Below are 23384 nucleotides of genomic sequence, written 5' to 3'. Positions count from 1 at the left end.
CTGAGTCTGATGACTCAGTGGGTCACCCTAACTTATATCTTATTCGAACAAGGAACAACGCTTTCAAATCCGGGGACCAGGAGGCATACAGTGCTCAATGGCGTGTCCAGCGGGGTGGCCTGGGGGGGCACAGGCCACCCCCCCAACCAGGCTGGCCACCCCAGGTGCCACCCCGAAGCTAAAACAATAAAATTTAATGAAATATCAAATGTACGACTATGGTTTCACAGTGAAGCTCAGATATCCGAGGGTAAGTGAATGCAGCACCGGCTTCTGCACTATGCGCATCATGTTAGCAAAGGTAGGAGAGCCAAGCACAAAGACGGCACCGCAGAAAACATTTTTTCGGCGAAAGATTAACAAGTTAACATAGTTGGACTAGCCATCGGACGTTTTCATGGTGGGCTGATGACTTTTTTTTCTTTTTTTTTTTTGTAACGGCATGAACAATGAGAGGTGGTGGATTGGCCAGATGCTGGCCGATGTGTAAAAATAACTCAGTTGTTTGGTGGTGGCTGTGGCAGAGCTTCCACAGAGGCAACAGGTGGATGAGGGAAGGTGAGGCAGGAGGAGAGACCCGAGGCGGCCGCCGGTCCGAGTGTCAGGTGAACTGAACTTCAGGTAAGAAGTTATGACCTGCAGTCTATCTGGGTCTGATATAAACCAAGTTTAGGTGCAGTTTATTTTCGTTGTGCTGACTTTTTACAGTCAGTTACAATACCTCATACTGCGTGAGCTAGCATGACAAGTTTATACAGCTGTTCGGTTGCTATGATGTTACTGATAGTGAACTTTATTTTATTCATAAGGTTAGTTAGTAGAGTTGCCAACAGCTCCTTAAAAAAATGGAATGGTCTCTCCTTCAGAGAAAATATTACACGTTTCGTATTGAGCTGAGAAGAGACGCAGTTTGTCCCGTACTTCAGCTAGGATGGAAAAAGACACAAAGCTGGAGTTATTCTGTATTTACAGCTGCCTCTTCTATTGCTACTTCAATCATGAAACTGATCAATGATCAGCTGATCGTCTCTCTTGTTTGTTTATTGCTCACTTTGCGCCAGAAAGAGGAAACCAGCGGATGTCGCGCTAAACAACAGCAGCACGTTTAAGCTTGATCAGCTGTTGTTAGAATTTATTTAATATTAATTTCTAGTATCAGCTGATGTTTGCTGGAGCCACAGCTGTAAAGCTGCTGGTCATGATGTCGGTTTGGTTATCTGGTGAGAGGGAAACATGAGGATGAAACCAGGAGATGTCCTTACTGAATCATCAGAGCTGTGATGGAGAAACAGGTTTACCTTTTAGGTGACAGGAATGAGTTGAAGGGAAGTTATGAACTGTTTCTGAGAGACAAATAACACCAGGATCCTTTTCTAAGTAGCTGACAGCTGGTAACTGTGCAGGGGCGGGTCTAGCAAAGTGTTGCCAGGGGGCCAGGTAGGGCATTAAAAGGGAGAGGGGGGCACAAAGAAATACTTTTCTTTTTTATTCTCATTTAAAATATCCAGCTTTTATTAAATAATTATCTGAATCTTGCGAACAAAGTTTTTATCTGACGTAAAATCTATAGAAATCATACATATACCAAAAAGACAGCGTACATCACTGTCACAACAGCATTTGTTTTCATTCAAAGTCTTTATGGCTTTAATACCTGGTGGGCCGGTCTGTAGTCAAAATGCCCAAGTTTTTGTCCCAGTCCAGCCCTGCAGGTTAATACTGGCAGTGTCACCATGCCAGCTGACTGTATTTCATCATCAGCCAGTGTTGTTCTTTATCAATATTACCAAAGTTTACCATAAGGCAGCATATAAAGTATTTACTTGCTTTCAGGTTTTATTCAAATGTTAGTCTTTTCATTTGTTTCCCATCTTTTTTCCTGTTTCAAAATCAAACACCAGTTTGTGAGAAGATTATCGTCTTTTTTTTTTTTTAACAGGCATTGGTTTTGCATTGGCATTGGCTAATTTGCCAATTGTATGTTAAAAATGTTCGTATTTTAATATTCAAAAATGTTTTTGCCCAAAACATATGTGCACTACATGTCAGTAAAAATACTATGCAAATATTGATGTCCTTGAATGCTGAATAAACACTGACTGATTGTATCTCTTGTACTTTATCAACGCAGTATCTAAAAACTTTGCACCGTAGTGGTTAAAACCTCATTCTAATAAGAGTTAAAAGCGCATTCGGTTATTAGGTTTATAGGATTATTGAATTATGGTTAACGGTTGGTAGAATTGTTTTTAACATTATCTGCCAATTACATCTGCCACCCTTCTCCAAATCTGTGCCCCTACCTGGCCCCCCCAACAAAAATTTTCTAGACACGCCACTGACAGTGCTGCCAGGGCCAACCTGAGAAGAGGCATCAAGACTGCCAAGCAGCAGCACAGGAGGCGTATCGAGGCCAGGTTTGAGAACAACACAAACCCAAGGCAGGTCTGGGAGGGCATCAGGGCTATCACGGACTACAAAAGAAGAACCCCATCACCCTCAGCCGACAGTTCTACTCTGGCTGAGGATCTAAATTTCTTTTATGCCCGTTTTGATAGGGAGAACACCGACCCTGTCCTGTCCCCTCTCCCCTCAACCGACCCTGCTCCGGTCCTGAGCACTCATGAGCTGAGGCGTGTGTTCCGGAGCATTAACACCAGGAAGGCGGCCGGGCCGGATGGAGTGCTGGGCCGGGTGCTAAAAGACTGTGCTGCGGACCTGGCGGACGTCTTCACCTCTATATATAACACCTCGTTGTCCTGTTCACTGGTACCATCCTGTTTCAAAGCAGCAACCATCGTTCCCATCCCAAAACAGTCAAATGTCACATGTCTGAACGATTTCAGACCTGTGGCACTCACCCCCATTCCCGCCAAATGCCTGGAGAGACTGGTCATTAAACACATCAGAGCTGCTTTTCCACCATCCCTGGACTCGCACCAGTTTGCATACAGGGAGAACCGGTCAACCGAGGATGCGATCGCCACAGTGCTGCACACATTACTGAAGCACTTGGAACATGCACGGCTCCTCTTTGTAGACTACAGCTCGGCTTTTAATACCATCCGGCCATACAAACTACGTCCCAAACTCCACCAACTGGGACTTAACTCCTCTCTGTGCAACTGGATTGTGGACTTCCTCACTAACCGTAGACAGAGTGTCAGAGTGGGTAAGAACACCTCTTCCACCCTTGTGGTCAACACCGGTGCCCCTCAGGGGTGTGTTCTGAGCCCTCTGCTATACACTCTCTTCACCCATGACTGTATTTCCTCCTGCGCGTCCAATCTCATTGTTAAGTTTGCAGATGACACCACAGTGCTCGGACTTATATCCAACAATGATGAGACAAACTATAGGACAGAGGTGCAACAACTAGAGTCATGGTGCCACGACAATAACTTGGTCTTAAACACCAAAAAGACCAAGGAGATCATTGTAGATTTCCGGAAGAGGGGTCATAACAACCATCTGCCTCTCTTCATTGGCAGTGAAGAGGGTGAGCAGTTTTAAATTCTTGGGGGTAACTGTGACCGAGGACCTGTCCTGGGGCAACCATATCACCTCAGTTGTACGGAAGGCCCAACAGTGCCTCTACTACCTGAGGAGACTGCAGAGCGCACACATTCCCAGATCTCTGATGTTGAACTTCTACAACTGTGCCATCAGCAGCGTTCTGACGTATGGATTTCTAGTGTGGTTCCCCAGCTGCACCAAGGCCGATCAGCAAGCACTCCAGCGGGTGGTGAAGGAAGCTGGCAGAATTATTGGAACAAGTCTGCCAGAGATCAGTAATATCTTCCCCACTCGCTGTCTGAGGAGGGTGCACAGTATCCTGCGGGACCAACATCACCCTGCGCGCCACCTTTTCCATCTGCTGCCCTCAGGGAGAAGGTACAGGTCTATACAGGCCAGAACATCCAGACTGGCCAACAGCCTGTATCCACAGGCTGTGAGGCTCCTGAACTCTCTGCCCCCCTCTCACGGACAATAACCATATCCAACTTCTTAATAGCCATGAACTGGTCTGCATTGGTGCATCATATCTTTATTCTCTTCCCCCTCCTGCCCCCCCCCCCCCCCCTCTTTCTTAAATAGATAACTATCATATCTGATATCATATCTCACAGTACAATAATATTGAATGGGTTGCATTGTTGTATTTTGTCATGTTTCTCAGGTCTTTGTCTGAATTTCTACGAACATTATTGCTAAGGATTGTCTTATTGCATTGGAGTCACACTGGGTTAAATATGTACACTTGGGTTTTAAGGGGTATTTATTTATTATTTTCTTCTTTTTTTTGGGTTGTATGGAAGCCCCAAACGCAATTTCATTGTTCTTGACAATGACAATAAATAAATAAATAAATACTAATACTAAATACTACAGTGCAGCTACCATTTTTAGATGCCTCAATCGAAGTCCAATTCTGACCACTTGTGTCATATCACCACAGACCTTAAACTTGTGCACAGCGAACATTGGCTTCAGCTTGAAACTGACCCAAATTCCACCCCCCCAGGTGCTAAACCAGGGTCAGGAAAGAAACATATCTATGTGTTTATCTGCCATAAAGCACGATAAAAAAAAAAATGCAAACAAAGTGGCAACATGGTCAGTGTAAGCAGACTAGTTGATTCCTAGAATTATTAAATTACTAATGGCACATTTGTTCATGAAAACAGGCTGCAGTCAGGTGCTCTTGGACCCTTCTCATCCAACTAGGAGCATGCCGGAAAAGCGACGACGTAGCAGGTTTGTTACTGTCCATATTTTTAGGGAGTTTTCTTTACGATGGGAAAATGTTTTATTCTGTTTCTTTAAGTTCCCCAAGAAGTATGATAAATGTTTTTTTCTGATAAATTTGTTAATACTTTTAGCTACATTTTTTATCCATAAATGTACGTTTACTAATAAAACACCATATTTCTGTCATTATTTTAAGGATGTGGAAATGTACATACAATCAATATCAGACTCCACCAACAAAAAGGCTCTCAAAACAAATTTATGTATGTGAATTTTTGCGTGTATTCTTATAATTGTTACCTTTTTCTTTTACCCCTGGCTTTGTGTGTTCATGTTCTGTTGTTTTGTATACTTCATCTGTTCGTATGTTGTATACTAATTGTTTGTTAAATAAAGTTTATAAAAATAAAAAATAAAATAAAAAAAGCGACGACGTTGCTTCCGTTTCATGTGTCCGTCCTTTGAAAAAGTCCGGGTACAGCAGCTTCTAGATCGCGTTAATGGCGCCGCCTGTTGGTATTACTGACTGTAGAAAACACATAACAGTGATTTGTAAAGTCATCGGTTGATATTCAATCATTGCCAAAATACAGTCACTGTTACCAGCAGGCAGACTGTCTGTGACAGTTTAAAGAGCTATTTGCATAAATCACAAAACCCCAAAAGCCTAAAAAAGAAATGTAATAAATGTTAATAAAAACATTAAAATACTATTTTGAGTCCTGTTTCTATTACACAAGTGCATAATCATGAATGAACTTCAATTGTTTATTTAAAATCATACTAAAATATGTATTTTAATGAAAGTTCACACCAACTCAAAGTCAACAAAATAAATAAATAAAACAGCAAATTTGGCTTTTATGCCAAAAATAGAGATTTTAACTCATTAATATTACGGTTTTAAAAGTCTTTTTATATATATATATATATATATATATATATATATATATAAAGACTTTTAAAACCGTAATATATATATATATATATCCACCAAAAGACTGAACGCTTGCTACTATTAAACTGACTCATAGTCACATGACCACTGGTGCAGCTGTTGTGTGAGATGTGGTGCCACGCTATTGGCTACTGCACTTTTATTCTTATTGGCTACTAAAGGATCAGTGCCCCACTTTACCTTCCTTCTTTTGCTTTTTTTTTCTATTATTTTGTTAATAGAAAATGTGTGTGTGTGTGTGTGTGTGTGTGTGTGTGTGAGAGAGAGAGAGAGAGAGAACTTATTATTAATTGTTTTTATGAAGCTGAGCTCTCATAGGCAAACTAGTCTCCAGGCTCCGTAACAGACATTCAGAGCTCTTTTTTTGGATTTTGCATGCCTTTAGCTCCATTGTCTGTCAGGATGAATTAACACTGCATACTACTGAGAGTCTTCCATTTTGGAGTTTTCTAGTTTCAATTAGAATAGCGCAAACAAAATTTGCATGTTTGCAACAGGATGCTAGTAAGACTTTCAGAAAGCCTGCAGAACTACTGCTAAAGACCATAAAAAACAATTGCAAGTCTGCTTGAAATTAAAATAGAAATAACTGGGGGTTAGCTAAAAAATATATGCACAGTCCTTTTATTTCAAGTAGTAAAAAAAAATAAAGAAATCAAAACAAGAAAAGTACTAACAAACATTTTATTACAGAATTCAAATTCTTACAGTGAAAAAAATGATCCTAGTCTGACCCGACTCCCACTTCACACTAAATTATTTTCTGAACAAAACCCCCCAAATAACAAAAACAGTGTGCAGATGTGAATAAACCCGCTTACAGAAAATTTAAATGAAATGAGATGAAGAGACGGCACAGCACAGTCAGGATACAGGACATAGCTGCTCCTGTCAACCCTCACTCTAGAGTTTAGCTGGTACAAACAGCCAGTTCTTGCATCTTCTCAATTTCAATTCAATGAATCAGAGCATAAAAAGCAAAGCTGGTAGAAGGAAAACAGGAGCTTTGCTGACTCTTCTTTCACATTTGCCTTTTAATCTTCATCAGGTGTCACTTGGTCTCCACTTAATGCCGCAGCATCTCCTGGAACCTGGAAAAATAAAGTTAAAGAGCATATTGTTATAGTCGGGGTAAAAAAACAAAACAAAACCCAGTCAGTGTGTGTCCAAGGACATCATCCCCTAAGCAAATCGCGAAGATTTTTCATATGTATAAGTTACATTAGTTATATAGCTCTGTGTTTTTGCTTTAAGGATATTAATGCTTACAAACGTCTAAAAATGCAGAAGATACCCCGCCGTCAGGCTGTTTCTTTTACCAAAATCTCTGCACGTTGTTTTCTAGCTGGATCTGAACTTATGAAAATGTTATCTGGGCCACTTTTAGGTGAATGACCACTGAAAGCAGCAATCCTTTCTGCAGACTTTGTTTGCCCCTCAGGCTGGTGTGTTAACATCTTACCGTTCTCAAAGCTGTCCTTCTTCTTCGTCAGAGCTCGGATCTCCTCTCGATGCTCAGCAGCTCCACTTCGAAGATCAGCGTCGCTCCGCCGGGGATCTTTGGAGGGGCTCCCCGGTCTCCGTAGCCCAGCTCAGCGGGGATGACCAGCTTCCTCTTCTCGCCCTCGCACATGCCCAGCAGGCCCTGGTCCCAGCCTTTGATCACCTGGCCGGTGCCCAGGGTGAAGGTGAAAGGCCTGTCGCGGGGAATGCTACTGTCAAATTCGGTGCCGTCCTCCAGCTTTCCGGTGTAGTGCATATTCAGCACGTCTCCTTTGCGGGATTTGATGGGGCAGTTGTCCACTCGCTTCTTGATGCCGATCTGCAGCTTCTTCTTCTCGGCTCCACTCACCGCCGCCGGGCTCAGGGAGAGCACCGCCACCGCGAACAGCACGTACACCCGCATGGCTGCAGTACCGAGTCTGACGAGAGTGAAGCTAAAAGACCAGCGAGCAAAAAATGGGGGGAAGCAAAGTGAGAAACGAGCAGGAAATCTGCTCTTGAAAGCGGATATACGTAAGATACGACCGGATGTCGTTTACCGGGTGGTGTTACTACAAAACCCGTCCGGAAAAATTACCTGAAGTTGGATTCACATTGGTTGATTCTGGTTGGTACCGTGTGGGACTAAGTTCCCTTTTTCTTGTCACTTATACATAATATATATATAAATATGTCTTTTTGTTTTCTAAAGACGGTAGTTTACTGTTATTGACAGTTTTGTTGTTGTTCTTGTTTTTTTAAACCAGAAATGTAAAGAAAATAGTCTAAGGACTAAGGCTGTAATTCTCCAATTTGAATGTGTCATTCAGCCTTGTAAATCCTAGCAACCGTCTTAAATCAAGTTACATCCTTTTAAATTTGTGAAATATTTACTTTACTTGTTATGCCTTAGAAATTTAATATTATGCATCTGGAATGTCTTGTATGTTTTGACGCTGAACATTTTTTTCTATTAAAAATTATTTATTACAAATTAAAGTAAAAGTGTGTCTTAAATCTTAAAAATAGGATATTAAAGTAAACTGCGTATTTATTTTGTTGTGGTATGAATGGCCGTATTTACCCTGGAAGACAGCAGAGGAAACCCTGAGCCAAGTCTCTGTCCACATTAACAGTCAAAAACCAAGTTCACATATGGCAAACTGTTTAAACTGCTTTCAGTTCTGTGAAATGCAATTAATTGAATTTTAATGGAAACATTTTAAATCCAAGAAAACAGTCGTTTGATGATCCTGTTTCTTTAAGAAACACTGAACGACGAGCTCGAAACCGACTTTAGCCTCATCCCTCCCACAGTCTGCGTTACGTCACCCACTGTCACTCAGTGGTCACCTGCTTCAGCTGAGGTACGTACGTCTAGTTCTCTCTGTGTACTTAAACTTGCATCTCCACGTACTCGACACTTCGAGGGTCAATAATGGGTTTGTATGTGGGCTTTACAGGGCTGAAACCCACGGGGAGAACACGGAGAAGCTAACAGCCAGTTGCCACAATGCTCGCTCGCCTGTTAGCGTCGCTCGTCAACAACCTTCACGTCGTTGAGAAGTTGGCGGAGTCTCGACCGATTCGCAGGGCGGCTCAGATCACAGCTTACGCTATCACCAAGGCTCAGATAGCCGGACGGGACGCCTCGGACCGGGCCTTGCGCTCCCAGACGCTACGGCAGGTCCGGGACGAGACCAGCAAAGTGCCCGGGGATCTGGGAGAGATCAGTGGCCGCCTCAAGAGAGTCAGAGACACGTTTGTGAATGAGGTGAAGTCAGGCTGGAAGGACGGATCCAGGCAGGTGAAGAAGTGAAGAAGACAAGCTGGTTGTGGGATGTGACCGAAACGCTGCTGCTTGAACTAAATAGAACTATTGTGTGAGCACATTGTGTCAGCATGGGACAGAGACGGCGTGCTGGTGAACCATCACCATCAGGGTGCGCTCAGGTGGTCGGTAATGTCTGTACTTGCAATCTGCAAGGTCAGTTTATAACAAACTGTGGTTAGAAAAATCAATGTCTTTTTAAACTTCTGAAAACACGTGGGAGCTTGAAGTGTGCTCTTTACCTCCCACAAACTTCTGATGGTGACGTGGACGCTGTGTTTAAGTAAAACATTTTGTTTAGAAGATTTAGATTGGCTTCTGATGAGGTCTTCTTGACATTCATCCCTTGTAGCGAACTGTGCAATCATTTGTCCGTAACACATCATCCTGCCAAAGAGCCTTTTCTGTCTCTGTGTTTCTAGAATAAAAAAGTATTCATATTAAGTGAGATGTGCTGTGTAAAAAGACCTTTTAGATGTGACTCAATCAATAAATATTATAATTCAAAACTGCTGATAGTCTGCACCTAAATCCCATCTTGATTGTATTAAACTGCTGTGGTGTACAGAGATGCAATTACAAATATGTGCAATTGCCCAGAAACTTTATACCTCATAATCAATGGGTGAGTTTTACAGTAGGAATCTGGTCATATCAGGGAAAGCACACTTGCTACCAAATGAAAATAACTTCTTAGTAAAGGAACACTTTTTAATTGGTGTACAGCATTAGTTGATTAAACTTCAGGGATATTGATTTGGTCAGTTTAGTAGCAGAAGGGTTTTATAGTTTCAGCTACCTTGGTGTCAATGAAATAGTCTTATTGCTGCCCCTCTAATTATCCCCAAAAGAGTAGGAATTTTACAGGTGGAGGCCACTGACATTGTTTCCCCTTTTTGTTTTTTTGTTTTTTCTTTCACTAGTTTTACATTTAGCTGCTACTGGTAGCATGAGGCAGAAGTTGTCCATTGGATTGAGATCTGATGACTGTGGAGCTCATTTGAGTATAGTGACCTCACCATCACGTTCAACAAACCAGTTTGAGGTGATCTGATCTTTGTGACATGGTCTTTGATCCTGCTGGAAGCAGCCATCAGAAGATGCAGTCAGTAACAATTCTCAGGTAGGCTGTGGCATTTAAGCAATGGTCAGTTTGTCCTAAAGGGCCCAAAGTGTAAAAAGAACCCCCCCCACACACACACACACACACAAAAAACTCCCAATATCGTTCCGCCACCGTCACCCTGAACCTTTGATATAAGGGCAGGAAGGATCCATAATTTCATATTGTTTATACCAAATTTGGACCCTGTCGTCTGAATGTCACAGCAGATTTTTGGACTCACCAGACCAGGCATTGTTTTCTAATTGATTATTGTGTTTGTTTGTTTTTTTTGGAGGGGGGGGGGGGTTTGTCCTGATCTCAGTGGACAGGAGGGGCACCCAATTTGGTTAGCCCACCTGCTTCAAAGTTTGATGTGTAATCTGTTTAGAGATGCTCTGCTGCAAATGTTGGTTGTAAAAAGTAGTTATTTTCTTTCTGCTCCCTTCCATCAGCCTGAAGAATTATTGTCCCCTGAATAATAAAAATATTTTTACCCAGAGAACTGCTGCCAACTGGATACTTTTAGATCATTCTCTCTATATTCTAGAAATAGTTGTGTGGAAAACTCTCAGCAGATCAGCAGCCTCTAAAGACTCAGACCAGCCCGTCTGGCACCAAAAAGTCACTTAAATCAACTTTCTTCCCAAATCTGATGCTCAGTTTAAACCTGAACAGGTCACCTCCCTCATGTTTAATTGCACTGAGTTACGGTGATGTGATTAGTCGGTTAGATATTTGTGTTTAACAGTGTTGAACAGTTGTGCCTAATAAAGTGGCCACAAAAAAGATCCTCATGGAGAGAGAATTTGAAACACCTACAGAAAAGTGAAAAAAAAACCAACACTGGACAATTTTAAAGAAGGCTCTACAGAGTGCATTTTGCAGTAAAGAGCTTTATTTCATTAGAAAGAGCTTTATTTAGAAATACTTGTGCAGACACACTGGCCTGGCAACTAAATATTAGTCACATGTTCCATCATTTCACATAGAAATACATGTCTTATCCACAGAAAGAGAAGGCATTGGTTTCTGACAACATGAGTCAGTACATATACACTGATATGGCACCTGAACTTCATATAAAAATAAATCTCTTAACATAGGAAAAATTCACATCCAATCAGCATGTTAACAACAGGAAATAGCATCAAGCAGCAGCAGCAGCAGCAGCATCCAACAGGTACAGTGAATCTGAGCAAAAACAGTCATTGTTAAAGAGAGAGTAAGTGAGCTGTTTGGGTTGGAAGACATGCGATCACACTCTGGAATGATTAAAGGAAAATCAAACCCCTTCCTAACCAGACTAGACCTACAAAAATTGAAATTAAACAATTTTTTCAAGGTTTTAAAGTCCAAATGACCCAAACAAGTCTTGCACCAACACTCTGTCACTTCAACCATCCAGAAAAACAAATTCGCATTCACCCTCCGACACAAACCACAGGGTGTCTCCTTCATGTTCTCCCCAAAGTTGTTGGAACCTGACAGGTTGTGCTGGTTTTATTCACTCCATCTGTGAAAAAACGGATAAACTGCAAAATGTGCAGAAAATGGCTGGATGGTGGAACATGTATTGTCTGCTGACACTGCTGTTCCCGATCAAATGCATCAGATTACAATCAATAATGAGAAAAAAACAGATTTCACTGCACTGGTGCAGGCTTGATCGCATCATTTAAGGACTTAAAATTTAAACATTTGAGGAGTATACATGAAGCAGACAGCCTACGGACGCACATGGAGTTGCTTGTCATTACACATTCGCAGCACAGCTCTGTGTGCAGGTCACACTAGTCCATTTTCACTGATATGGTATTAGCTTACAGTAGAAACAGCCTGGAGCAAGAAAAAGGCTGTGCTCGTATGCAGTATTTACAGTGCAAGTGGCAGCAAAGCAGCAATCTGACTTGTGGACTCACAGGAAACCTTGGGAAACTAAAAAGCCGGTGTGAATCCAGTTATAACTGGCTAGGTCAGGACAGTTTTAAATCTTTAACGGCTCACACGTGAGCTTAAAAGTCAGACTGCGCTTTCTTTGCAAAGCCAGATTTGGAGAGACGGTGCTGCATTACCCACTTACAGTAACAGATGGCAGCACATGCACTGATATGGCAGCTCACCTTTAGTAAACAAAGCGGCAGCAGCACGTTCCCCTATTTGGCTGACAGTCGACTGGTAGCTTACTCATACCTCTGCCACAAAAACAGGAAGCGTTGTGCATCAGCACTACTACATCTCACATCCGAAGGCAGCTCCGACATGCCGTCCTCTCGTGTGTTTAATTAACATACAATCAGGCAAATACAGAAAGGCAAAGGGCTCCCAGGGCAGTGAATGCATTTATGGTGGCGGGGGTTGAGTGGACAGCAATCAGAAGAATTAAAGCCTGGACATTAATGTGGTGAAAAGAGGTGAATGAAAAAAAAAGGAAAAGAAGTGACAGTTGTGTCTCAGAAAGGAGAGCATACAGAAAAACGAAAAAGGGGAAAGGAGTGGGGAAAAGAGTAGCCGTGTAGGCCTGTCATGCTGTCGTTACATCCAGTAGTTGGTCAGCATGAAGCTGAACAAGGCAGTTGGCAGCAGCCACACAGAGGACGCCACTGGAAAAGGAGAGAGATCAAGAAATATTAGCGAGGCTGTACATGAGACTTATTTTTATGTTAATGAAGCAATCCCCGAGACAGATGGCTGGCTTTTAGTCAAATTTAAGTTGGAACAAGTTTTCTTCAACTCTAGATCTCCATTGTCTTCAATCTGTTTATTTTTGTCCATCAGTGGAACTTTTTGTATCAGATACAAAGCACACATTTTTTTATTCCTTGCAAACTTTAAGACAGAAATTTAGGACAACTGCACTCTGGCATTTCAACTTAAAGAGGCCGCTGCATTGTTTCATTTCATTTTCCATCATCTGTCTTAAACTCTTGTGTGAGCATGCCATACTTCTACTAGTTTCCCCATTTCCAGTCTTTATGTTACACTAGGCTAGTGCCTGGAGCTTCAGACTTGACATACATAGGTTAGCATGTTGGCTTTACCTGCATTCGATGAGCTGCACTCCAAGTCAACCAGCGAGTCCAAGTAGACCTGGCCCAGCCACTCCTGGTAGGTCTTTCTGTCAGCAACACCCACGAGACGCACAGTGGAGTCTTTGAAAATAAGATCTGTACCTTTGTACACCTGTGAGTCAAACATCTTGAAAGCAGTACCTGTGTCACTGCCAAAATATGTCTGCAAAGAAACACATGGATATAAAAATTTCATGGGAAAATCATGCTTGACAGAGTAATTCATGCTTTTGGATGCCCAGTTTGAATTCTCAGACCTCAGAGCATCCTTGAACATACTGCCAAAAATCCCCAAACTCTTATTCTGAAGGATCTCTGACTCTCACAAAGAACATTCAGATGAACAGCATTACCTGTGCTTGGTCCAAAAGTCCATAGATAGCATGGATGTTCATGTCTGGGCGTACCATTACAGCGTGGGAAGGGACTCTGCCCAGGTTGCAGTATTTATAATGCGTTACCTCGGCTTTACCTTCAGACTGACAGAGCAGCTGGAAATCTGAAGGCAGCAGACCTACACAACACAATTCAGATGACTGACTTTAATGTAAACATGTTTTTTTTGTTTGTTTTTTTTATTCTCCCTAAAATAGGAGACGTTTAAAGGTGAGCATCTCAAAGTCCGGTGTTACTCGTCTTACCGTCAGTGTTTTCGAGGACAGTAGAATGCTTGACGAACGCCACGTCTCCCTCTCCTTTTGCCACACACCTGAAACGACCGGATAAAAAACACATGCAAGTGTTGCGTGAGTGCATTAATCTTCAATAGAATTTATACTTTATAATTTGGAGGAGCTGTGGCATGTTTCCCATATACACAAATATATCAGAAATGCTTCTGTGATTTGGATCTGTATGAAATTTCCACTGCTGAAAATTGAAAGGTAAAGACCTTCCAATAACCTGACAACCACCTATATGCAAGCACTTGGCGACAGTGGGAAGGAAAATCTCCTTTAAACAGGACAAAACCTTGTTTCTGCTATATTAGAAAATATTTTAACAACATCCTCTTAAATTATTTGATACACTGTCAGGGCAAAATATTGCTCAAAGCTGCTTTAACAAATGCTGACTTAAAGAAATGCAGTGTTTGTACAGAAGAGGGTAAAAAATGTCTTCCTTCAGTGAATGAATCCAGATTTCCTGATGCGGTGCAGTGGGCTTGGGGTGGGTTTTTAGTACCTGAAGGCGCCGTCGTAGCCATCATAAAGGTCTTTTCCTTTCTCGCATTTGTTCTGTCCTGATTCGTCTCCCACACAGAGTTCACACAGGCTGCTGGGGAAACCGGCTTGATTCGCACCTGGTACACAGCACTTTTCAAAGAAGTCTCCAACAGCTAAGCATCATGGGAAACATAAAATGCAAATTTAGAGACTGCCCTGACAATTTAGGCTCTATCTGAGGTAAAAGAAAGAGCAACAGCAGTGTTTGATCATTCCACTGGTGTTACAGTTTGACCATAAATGTGCCTCAAATTTAAAAAACGTAATCAGGGTTGTAATGAACTGGAGAAACTAAAAGTAACACAGCTTTATTACAGCCTCTGCTATCAAAGCTCACAGTTTTCTATATTTGCCTCCTGACCACATCAGCTCATACTTCTACCACACACACACACACACACACACACACACACACACACACACACACACACACACACACACACACACACACACCAAACTGACCTTGGGGTATCTGACATTGTTGTGGGCTGATCAGACCTCTCTCCATCAGAACTGCTACGGGAATGTTCCAGCCAGCTGTGCGGCCATATCCGGTGTGACAGGAGCGACGGCCACGCAGGTCGTCTAGGTTACGAATGTCAGAACTGCTCTTTTTCACCACTGCAACTGCGTAGTATGAGGAACCATCATGGTCGTCTGGAGAAAGAAAAGAAAAAAACCCCACCTGCATGATTGCTTCTCGTCTGTGAAACCAGACCACTGTGACTGTATTTTGGAGTCTCTGTGTTTTTACCTGTGTAGCTCTCGCCAGTAGCTGGGACCAAGCCATAGTCTTTGCCTGCAGTGTAGATATAACCTCCATCCAGAGTGATGGCGTCGGCATCTTTGTTCTATAAACACATGACAAGGAAACGCTGGAGTAAAGATACCAGAACTGCTAGAATAAAGCATTTTTTATATCATTTCTACAAAAGTATTCTGCAGGCTGATGTATAATAGCTGTCTGAGATAAGTAAGTAACATATTTACATATATTCGTAAGTGCATGCTAGTTGTGAGGTAACAAGACAATGTACATGTGAGTATTATGTATCCTTAATATAGCAGTTTTGCCCCAAAAGGCAAAACTGCTGTGGGCTGTAGAACAGGGGTGGGTTTGCTGTCTACTGTGGGCCCACACAGTCATGTTTGCTATTTCAGTAAAGCTAAATGTTAGGCAATATCTCTGTGAAGGTTTTCAGTCAGGCAATATCATTTTATGCAGTAGGTAAATGCAACACTTGCATTACGTGACGTGTTTGTAGGGAACTGAATGCAATGATCTGAGTTATTGTCGTTTTAGGGACTAAGAACCAGTAGGGAGATTTCTGTTACCTTGATTTTCTTCATACAGTCAGTCACAGAGTCCCCGTAGACACAGTTAATGTTTGGAGTTAGCCCTTTACTCTGGAAGGCCACGCTCATGTCAGCACATTTCTGCTGCTCACCGCTGGATATCACACACCACCGCAGGGCATTTGGGATATCTGACATGGGAGGTAGTTGTAGGTTGTAAAGACAGTTAAATAGGTTTTAAAGCAAGTTAAGGAATGATCCGAAGTGTTTAATAAAAGATTGTTCACCTTTTGGATCACAGTCCATGGCCTTCAAAGCATTATGGTACCTATTACCCATCCACTTCTTGGGTTCATCTGAGTTAGCTGCCTTAAAGGTGGTGGCGAGATTAGAGAAAAGCACAGTTCCGTCTCCATAATCCGCCGATGAAAACATGGGGAAGTTTGACTTTTGCTGCAAACAGGAGGTCAATGTCAATTAACACTGGAGTACTATGACTAGAGTGTTATTCAAATAAAACATGGAAGGCATTATCACATGTAAAGGTTAAGATGGTTAAATCCTGCCATATCTTAAAATACTTTTACACTTTATTCCAAACTTGACAACTTGAAAGCCATGTGGTAACCATATGTTCACATGTATATAAACCATATGCCAGTGTTTCTAAGCTATTATTTCAGTTGGCCTCTAACACAGACTTGAGTGAAGTCTTACATTTTCAGCTCACAGCCAACCTCCAGTTTGAACTCTTAACTACACTAACACACCCACACACTCTATATGCAATAAGAAATGTAAGCAATCTCACACCAAGGCTAAACTGGTGACTATTGTGGAGTTTTATTAATATCACAGAGCTTTTGCCATTACTCGTGCTTTTAGCACTGAAGCTGGTAATTTGCTGTCAGTAGCATAAGTACAGTTAAACCGAGGTGCTTCAGATGGTCGAAGAACACACTCTTCCAAAATTATTATTGGAGATTGATTCAGGCTTAACTAGCCATCTGTACAACTGACAAGCACGTAACCAGACAGTAAGTGGAACATATGGCAGCACAGCACAGATTTAATTGATTTTCAATTCTAATCTCACCTTTGAGAGACACAAACAAGGTCACCCAGGCTTGCTACTACCTCCGGAGGAATATTGTAATTTTAGGTATGTGTACATAAATGTGTACATAAATGTGTGTGTTTATTTGAATATATGATGTTTAATTCCATCTTTTTCTTTTAGGAGTTGCTATTAATATTAATTTTAAGTTGTTCACATTTGAATCACACCTTCAAATTTTAGTGAAGATTTTTAATTGACTTAAAATGTTTGGACAGCAGAACCTTGTAACACTAGTTTTGAAAAGTGCAAATACAATTTAATATTATTATTAGTAGTAGTAGTAGTATTCAACCGATTATAAAATCAAATAGGTTCAGCAGCCTGAGTTTGTTTAACTTTACATTTAGTGACCATCTTTAATAATGATATTAATGTTTTTTTGTTTACATTTTTTTTTGTAATGGTTATTCATACTGTGTAGGTGGGGGGGGGAAAGGCTCTGACTTTCACAATGCAGAAAAATAACCCCTTGGCTTACTGAGGTGCTACTGATGTGCCATTAATGTCTGAATGTTCCTAAGGAGGGTTTGTTTGGACCTACCAGGCCTTCCATCAGCATGTTAAACACCACAGAGGGACTGATGTCATTTCTGACCACAACACCACGAGATGGGACAGGGACCAGGTTGCACCGGCTCCACTGAGTAACAGGAGCTCTAGTGCCATCAGGACACAGCAGTTCATAGTCTGAGGACTTCAGATCTTTTGCCCAGGTTGGACCATGACCTGGTGAAGAAGCACCTGGTTAAGTTACATCCTGAATGATAAAACCGGCTTAGTAGGAAACTAATTACTATAATAACCAACTAATGTCTGTCTACCCTTCACTAACTATGACTTTACCGTCAGTGTTCTCCCCTACAGTTGTGTCTTTGATGAAGGCCACATCTCCAGCACCTTCAGCCAAACACCTACAGAGACCAAGATTGTTGTGAAATAGAAACAAATTAACAGATATACTGGACTCATACCTAACTGTGTATCTTCTGTGTAAGAGTGTAATGAGTGTGAATGTGGGTTTACCTGAAAGCTCCTTCGTAGCTGTAGTACCTCTCATTGCTGCTCATCTCACATTTGTGCTGCCCACTTTCATCTCCTATGCACAGCTGACATAGAGACTGGGGCTCACCTTGGGTAGCTCCAGGGATACAACTGGCATTGAAGAAATTTGCAACACCTAATATGCAAACACACACACATGCAACGAAATGTTACTGTGACATGCAACCGGTGTATTACATTATTCTGTAAGAATATGTATTTTGAGAAGTGTGTAAAGTTTACTTTGAATGTTCAGCAGGCAATCTCAGTTAGTTTTATTAGCATTATCATTTTAATATTTTTCCTGTAGAGTTCATACACCGAAGTACCAAAATAAACACTGTGTGCTGTCGGTCCTGCTTGCTGCACAACAACATTCAATATTTAGTATTTACTGCTGTTTATACTTAGCTAGATTAATGCGATGGTGTTGTGTTTAGTATGTTGCTCTGGTTTTTTTTTTTTTGCTTGTTTTCTCTTCTTTTTCTCTCAACAGGTGATCCAGGAGATTTTTCTTTTTTCTCTTTTTAAGTGCCCTTTCTCACTGTCCCTGTTATCCTTTTTATCGTTAACTCGGTTTTCCTCGGTCTTTTCACGTGTGTTATGAATATCTCTTTTTTTTCCGGTACCGGTACTAGTTTTATTTTGTTGTATTTATCCGCGACACCTTAAATGCCGGTCCGTGAAAATATTGTCGGGCATAAACCGGTCTGTGGCGCAAAAAAGGTTGGGGACCGCTGATTTATACAACCATTTGGAGGCTTTTACTTTAAAAACACACATCACTATGTTAATCATGATAACCTTCCTATGCGGGTATTTTTTTACTGCAGGTTCAACTTCCAGTTAAAATGACACAATGTTCCTTTAGTGTATATATAAATATATATATTCGCTATCATCTGATCAATTATTAATAAGTTCTATGTAGCTGTGAAAATAATTGTAGGCTGTGTTGTCCTGGTCACTTCGTCTTGTACCTCCGTACTCACCTGTTCAAGATTACTCCATAAAACAAACTTAACTCATGTTATTCTCTGCTAGCTGTACTGTGTTCCTGTCATGTTGTATTCTGTCTAAAATGACTAAATATTCAAAACTCAAACATGTCATTCATACCCTGTGGGATGTTGCAGCCCATCACGGACATGTAGCCTTGGTCTATCAAGTACCCTATGGGCATGTTCCACCCAGCAGTGCGACCTATCCCGGTGTGGCAGCTCTTCTTTCCTGCCAGGTTGTGGATATTGATGCCAGAGTTTTTTTTCTTCACTACAGCAACTGCATGGTAGGTGGTGACAGCTGAAGCAAAAAAGCACAGGTATTAGCAACCGCTGTATGAGACTGATAAATCTAGACCCACAAATGGTGTCTGACATGTTGACACTGAAGAGACCAAAAGATATCTGGGATCAAAGTATAGTTTACCACATCAGTTTTGAAATATCCCACATGTACAATTATTGTTGGGATTAACAGCAGTCATAATGTAACACACTTATCCTAGGTAAACATAATGGCTGACTTGGTCATTTGCTATCTCTATGAAACACTGTGCATTAATGTTAGTAGAGATAAGCCAGAAGATATAAACTCAATAGAAAGACATGATATAAAGAGCAAATGAGATATATTCTCCGCTGAGTTCAGAAGATAATCCTTTTTGAAGAGTCATAAAAGCTTAAAATGTCATAAAAGCTTCAAGAGTGACAAAAGATGAGTTTTACTATGTAATAATAGTAAAACCTTTACATATGAATAAAACATTATTCATATGTAATGCTGTTTATTTAGGCCTATGTGCTTGCTTTTTATGAGAAATCAAGCTACTCTTGTTTCATTAGCAACAAATTAACTAACCCTTACAAACTGAGCCAAAACTCAGAAATAGTGTGAGAAACTCTAAAAACACCATTACTGCTTCTGCGGGAATTAAGAGGGTGAGTAGCAGCCAGGTGTTCCTTATCAAATACATTCGATTAATTGATCATCAGTAAGTGTGAGCATCTCTATAAAAGCATCAGTTTTGACACAATTTTCCCAACTGTGGGTACCCCAGCAAATTCTCCCCAGAATGTGTGATGCTCAGACGAACTGCAAAAACAACACACTCTCACTCCCAAAGCGTAACATTTTACAGTACATGACAAATCCTCGATATATTACTCTTCCGGGCACCCAACACGTCCCTAGGTTACAAGATCTTAAAAATGAGGAAACATGAGAATCGTTTGGAATGAATCCACACATGTACTTTTGTTATACTTAAATCGCTTTGGAAAACACTATCCAACGTCATTAAAGTGCTGGTTAACCTTAGGGATAAGGTTGGGGTTAGGGCTTGAATACATGGTTGGAGTGTCATTCTACTGGATTTCATCCTTAACCTGTCGCATAGCATAAGAACGTGGAGGGTCACCTTTCACGTCCCTCAGGAACTTGACAAATGGTCATTATATTACGCCTCAGGAGTGATCACGCGCTGGCAGGCCTCAGTTGCCATGTTAATTTCAGAAGTTCATTAGAATTAGCACAATTAGAAAAAGACTAAACAAGTACAGATTGTTTGAAGGGTTGCCAGGAGAAAACCTCTTTCCTCTAAAAAAGAATAAGGCACAGCTTAGGATTTGCAAAGCTGCATCTGAACAAAATCACAAGGCTTCTGGATCAGTGTCCTTTAGACAGACAAGACCAACCTGGAGATGTTTGGCCATAACGTACACAATATTTGTCAAATACTGCAGGGCGCAGTACGCCGTTCAGACCTATTGCAGTCATGGAATCGGCCATATACCATGGACAGTGATCTGTGCCTTAGCAGCAAATTTACAACAGAATGTCTGAAAAAGTGATCAAGGTGTGGCAAAGGCCCATTCAAAGTCCAAACCTCAGCCCTGATTGAAATGCTCTGTCACGACCTTAAGAGAGCTGTGTACAAATTAATGAGTGCAAATCTCAATTATCTGAAGTAGCTCTGGAAAAGGGAGTGGACCGAAATTCTCCCCAGTGATGTGAGAGCCTGATAAAGTTATACAGAAAGTGATTATGTTCAGTTGTTGCTGCTAAACGTGGTTCACTGAATCATGGGGTGTACTGCATTTTAGGTTCGTTTTTTTTTTATTAATTAATTAATTTATTTATTTATTTAATACCAAGGTGCAATATCTACTTGTCATATTGTGAATAGATAACCTCACTAGTCTCCTGACTGGTCCGTTTACAGCATCCTGCCATACAACTGCATTTGTCCCTAACCATCGGGAACCCTCGCGTTAACATTTATCAAGTTGAAAAAGTTAGCGTTCATCCTCCAGCTTCACTGTGCTAATGCGTTTATACTATGCTAACCATAGCTCTGTTGCTAGCCACCACATAGCACATCATTATATACCCGCTAGTCCAACTTTAATAACCCTACAAATGTCACTGCTGTTTAGTTTTGTCTTCATTTATGTTGGAAGTGACAGCAAAGCTGTAGGTTTAAATTTTTCAGAAATCCCTCAATCGGAAAATAGTATATTATTTAATCTTAAAATGTTTTTGGAGACTTCCTGTATACCACTAGAGGGAGCCCACGTACCACCAGTGGTACGTGTACCACAGTTTGAGAACCACTGCATTAGAGGTTGTATTTAAATGTTCCAATATGTAAAACCTTAAAACTGAAACAGGGTGTCTTTTGTTTTCATTGTTTTGTTAGTTGATTGTAGTCTGTCTATGGCCAAAGAAACAGTTGTTAGAATATTTATTTTATTTATTTAGACATTTCTAGTTATTCTGTATTATTTAAACAAGCATGCAGTGATCGAAGGCCTTTTTTAAAAACTTTGTCATGTTCCTGTACTTATGCTGCGCTCAGCTAAGCTAAGAACCCGCTAGCTTCATCACTTCTCCTTAATTGTAATTCACTGATTTGGGGTCTTACAGCCAGCCTGTGATTCACTGCCAGCCATCTTAAACGAAGCTGTTTTCCCCAAGTTGTAGATGTCTTTGGCAGACATGGACAGGGCATCAGCTTCCTTTCTCTGCAGACAAAAATATTAATGATAGTGAAACACAGGACATAGGGCGTCAGCAGTAATGGATGACTCATTAACTCAAACATTGCAAAGATGATAACTAATGAAGAAATATTTGAAACAACAACAAGTCTTTACCAATGAAGGTTTTAAAATAAACATGAAGCTCCCAGTCTGTGGTTGTCATAAAAAAAGAAACACAAAGTGTGCATTGTGCTGATAACAGATCACCAAGTTATTGGTTCATGGTTTATGTTGTTATCTGAAGTCTGACTGTACTTTATGGTACTCGGAGCATTTAATCAACTTTAATGGGTCCTTGTTGGTCCCACATGACTGAAATAAACAATCTTCAAATTTTCTGGGTCCAAGGAAGCTTCAAGTTTGATTTCCTACCAGTTCAATCTTACCTGTAGTTTCTGACCGCAGTCCTCCACTGACGCTGCATTGACGCAGCTGAGGGAAGGACGGATGGAGGCTGCGCTGAAAGCCTGAGACATGGCCTGACATTTCCTCTGCTCGTTCTGTGAGATGGTGCACCATTTGATTGTGCTTTGGCCAAACACTGAGGGAGAGACAGAGGGAGTTATTCTGGCATTAAATTGTTACACCACCTGATTTACAAAAATTACATTCTGCTTCAGCACTGCTATTCCCAACATGGGAGCTGGGATCTAAAAAGGGTTGCAAAATAATTTACTAAATGGGAAAGGAAGCATATTTTTACTGCACACACGACATTCATTTTCTCAGATATTTTTCTCTGTGGTACAGCAATAAGGACTGAACAGTGTTATTCCTCCAGAATAGGGGATTATTCATAGAAATAGCTTCACTTTTATTGGTCATCAGTTAGTAAAGATGTAACCAGAAATAACTGTAATAATACAAAAGGCACCAGTACAAGGTAAATGTCCTACTTTTTAAACCTTTTGTAAGTAACGTTGTTGTGCACAGTTTGTCATTATGGTTTCTTAATCATTTTTGGTTAATTTTTTTTTTTGCCAAATTATTTAAATCTTAAGAGTCTTAAGAATATTCAAATCTAAAAGTAAAATTGTTTTTCTGTACATGGACACTCAATAAGATCCAACACAGGATCAAAGATCTTTCATATAAAAGAAAAACGGTTGCACTTTCTTTCATACATTTACAGCATATTTAGCTTTAAAAAGCCAGTCTTACCAGTATGTAGTATTAGCAGTAGTGTTCCAACTGTCCTCCACATGGCCACAGCCTTGTTCTTGTTTTCGCTCTGCTGGATGAAATAACCTCCTTTCTCCTCTCCTCTGCTTTATAAAGTGACTTCTGAGTCAAAGTCCTCCTTCAATCTCCAAGGCTCAGCTTAAAGTCCACGTGCAAAGCTTGCATAAGGCTGTATTTTCCACTGTTTTACAACTATAATAGTGTCTTGCAGGGATTAAAAGAAGATATTAGCTCAAGTTTTTTCTAGACTTTAAGGAGTGTGCCTCCCTGGTTTACCAGG

The 23384-nt window shown here is 40.9% G+C and overlaps 3 protein-coding genes and 1 long non-coding RNA gene across 4 annotated transcripts; 2 read left to right on the top strand and 2 right to left on the bottom strand.

The window, feature by feature from the left end:
• Window positions 1–316: 316 nt before the first annotated feature.
• Window positions 317–5068, top strand: LOC147309629 (uncharacterized). Its single transcript, XR_015125589.1, has 3 exons — window positions 317–621; window positions 4689–4758; window positions 4949–5068. It is a non-coding gene; the product is annotated as an uncharacterized LOC147309629 (long non-coding RNA).
• A 1312-nt stretch (window positions 5069–6380) lies between these two features.
• On the bottom strand, window positions 6381–7743 carry fkbp2 (FKBP prolyl isomerase 2). Its single transcript, XM_086269488.1, has 2 exons — window positions 7173–7743; window positions 6381–6801 (listed from the first exon to the last, which is right to left on the bottom strand). Exon 1 carries the CDS (start codon window positions 7614–7616, stop codon window positions 7200–7202), a length of 417 nt encoding a protein of 138 aa, XP_086125614.1. The 5' UTR covers window positions 7617–7743; the 3' UTR covers window positions 6381–6801; window positions 7173–7199.
• Window positions 7744–8406: 663 nt separating this feature from the next.
• On the top strand, window positions 8407–9535 carry LOC147309627 (protein NCBP2AS2-like). Its single transcript, XM_086269489.1, has 2 exons — window positions 8407–8559; window positions 8656–9535. Exon 2 carries the CDS (start codon window positions 8706–8708, stop codon window positions 9009–9011), a length of 306 nt encoding a protein of 101 aa, XP_086125615.1. The 5' UTR covers window positions 8407–8559; window positions 8656–8705; the 3' UTR covers window positions 9012–9535.
• A 1479-nt stretch (window positions 9536–11014) lies between these two features.
• On the bottom strand, window positions 11015–23384 carry meltf (melanotransferrin). The gene is made up of 16 exons (XM_086269479.1): window positions 23084–23384; window positions 22309–22463; window positions 21805–21904; window positions 18999–19181; window positions 17862–18015; window positions 17682–17749; window positions 17380–17564; window positions 16006–16171; window positions 15758–15909; window positions 15177–15273; window positions 14885–15079; window positions 14382–14535; window positions 13838–13905; window positions 13550–13710; window positions 13167–13359; window positions 11015–12728 (listed from the first exon to the last, which is right to left on the bottom strand). The coding sequence occupies exons 1-16, from the start codon at window positions 23124–23126 to the stop codon at window positions 12661–12663; spliced, it is 2142 nt and encodes a 713-aa protein (XP_086125605.1). The 5' UTR covers window positions 23127–23384; the 3' UTR covers window positions 11015–12660.

Source organism: Aulonocara sp. 'chitande type north' Nkhata Bay, linkage group LG17 (assembly GCF_057382095.1).
Source record: "Aulonocara sp. 'chitande type north' Nkhata Bay isolate Kocher_YH1m ecotype deep benthic linkage group LG17, A_spYH_male_GT1.1, whole genome shotgun sequence".
NCBI lineage: Eukaryota > Metazoa > Chordata > Actinopteri > Cichliformes > Cichlidae > Aulonocara > Aulonocara sp. 'chitande type north' Nkhata Bay.
Note: the sequence above shows the minus strand (reverse complement) of the source record. Positions and strands in the feature narration are given on the sequence as shown.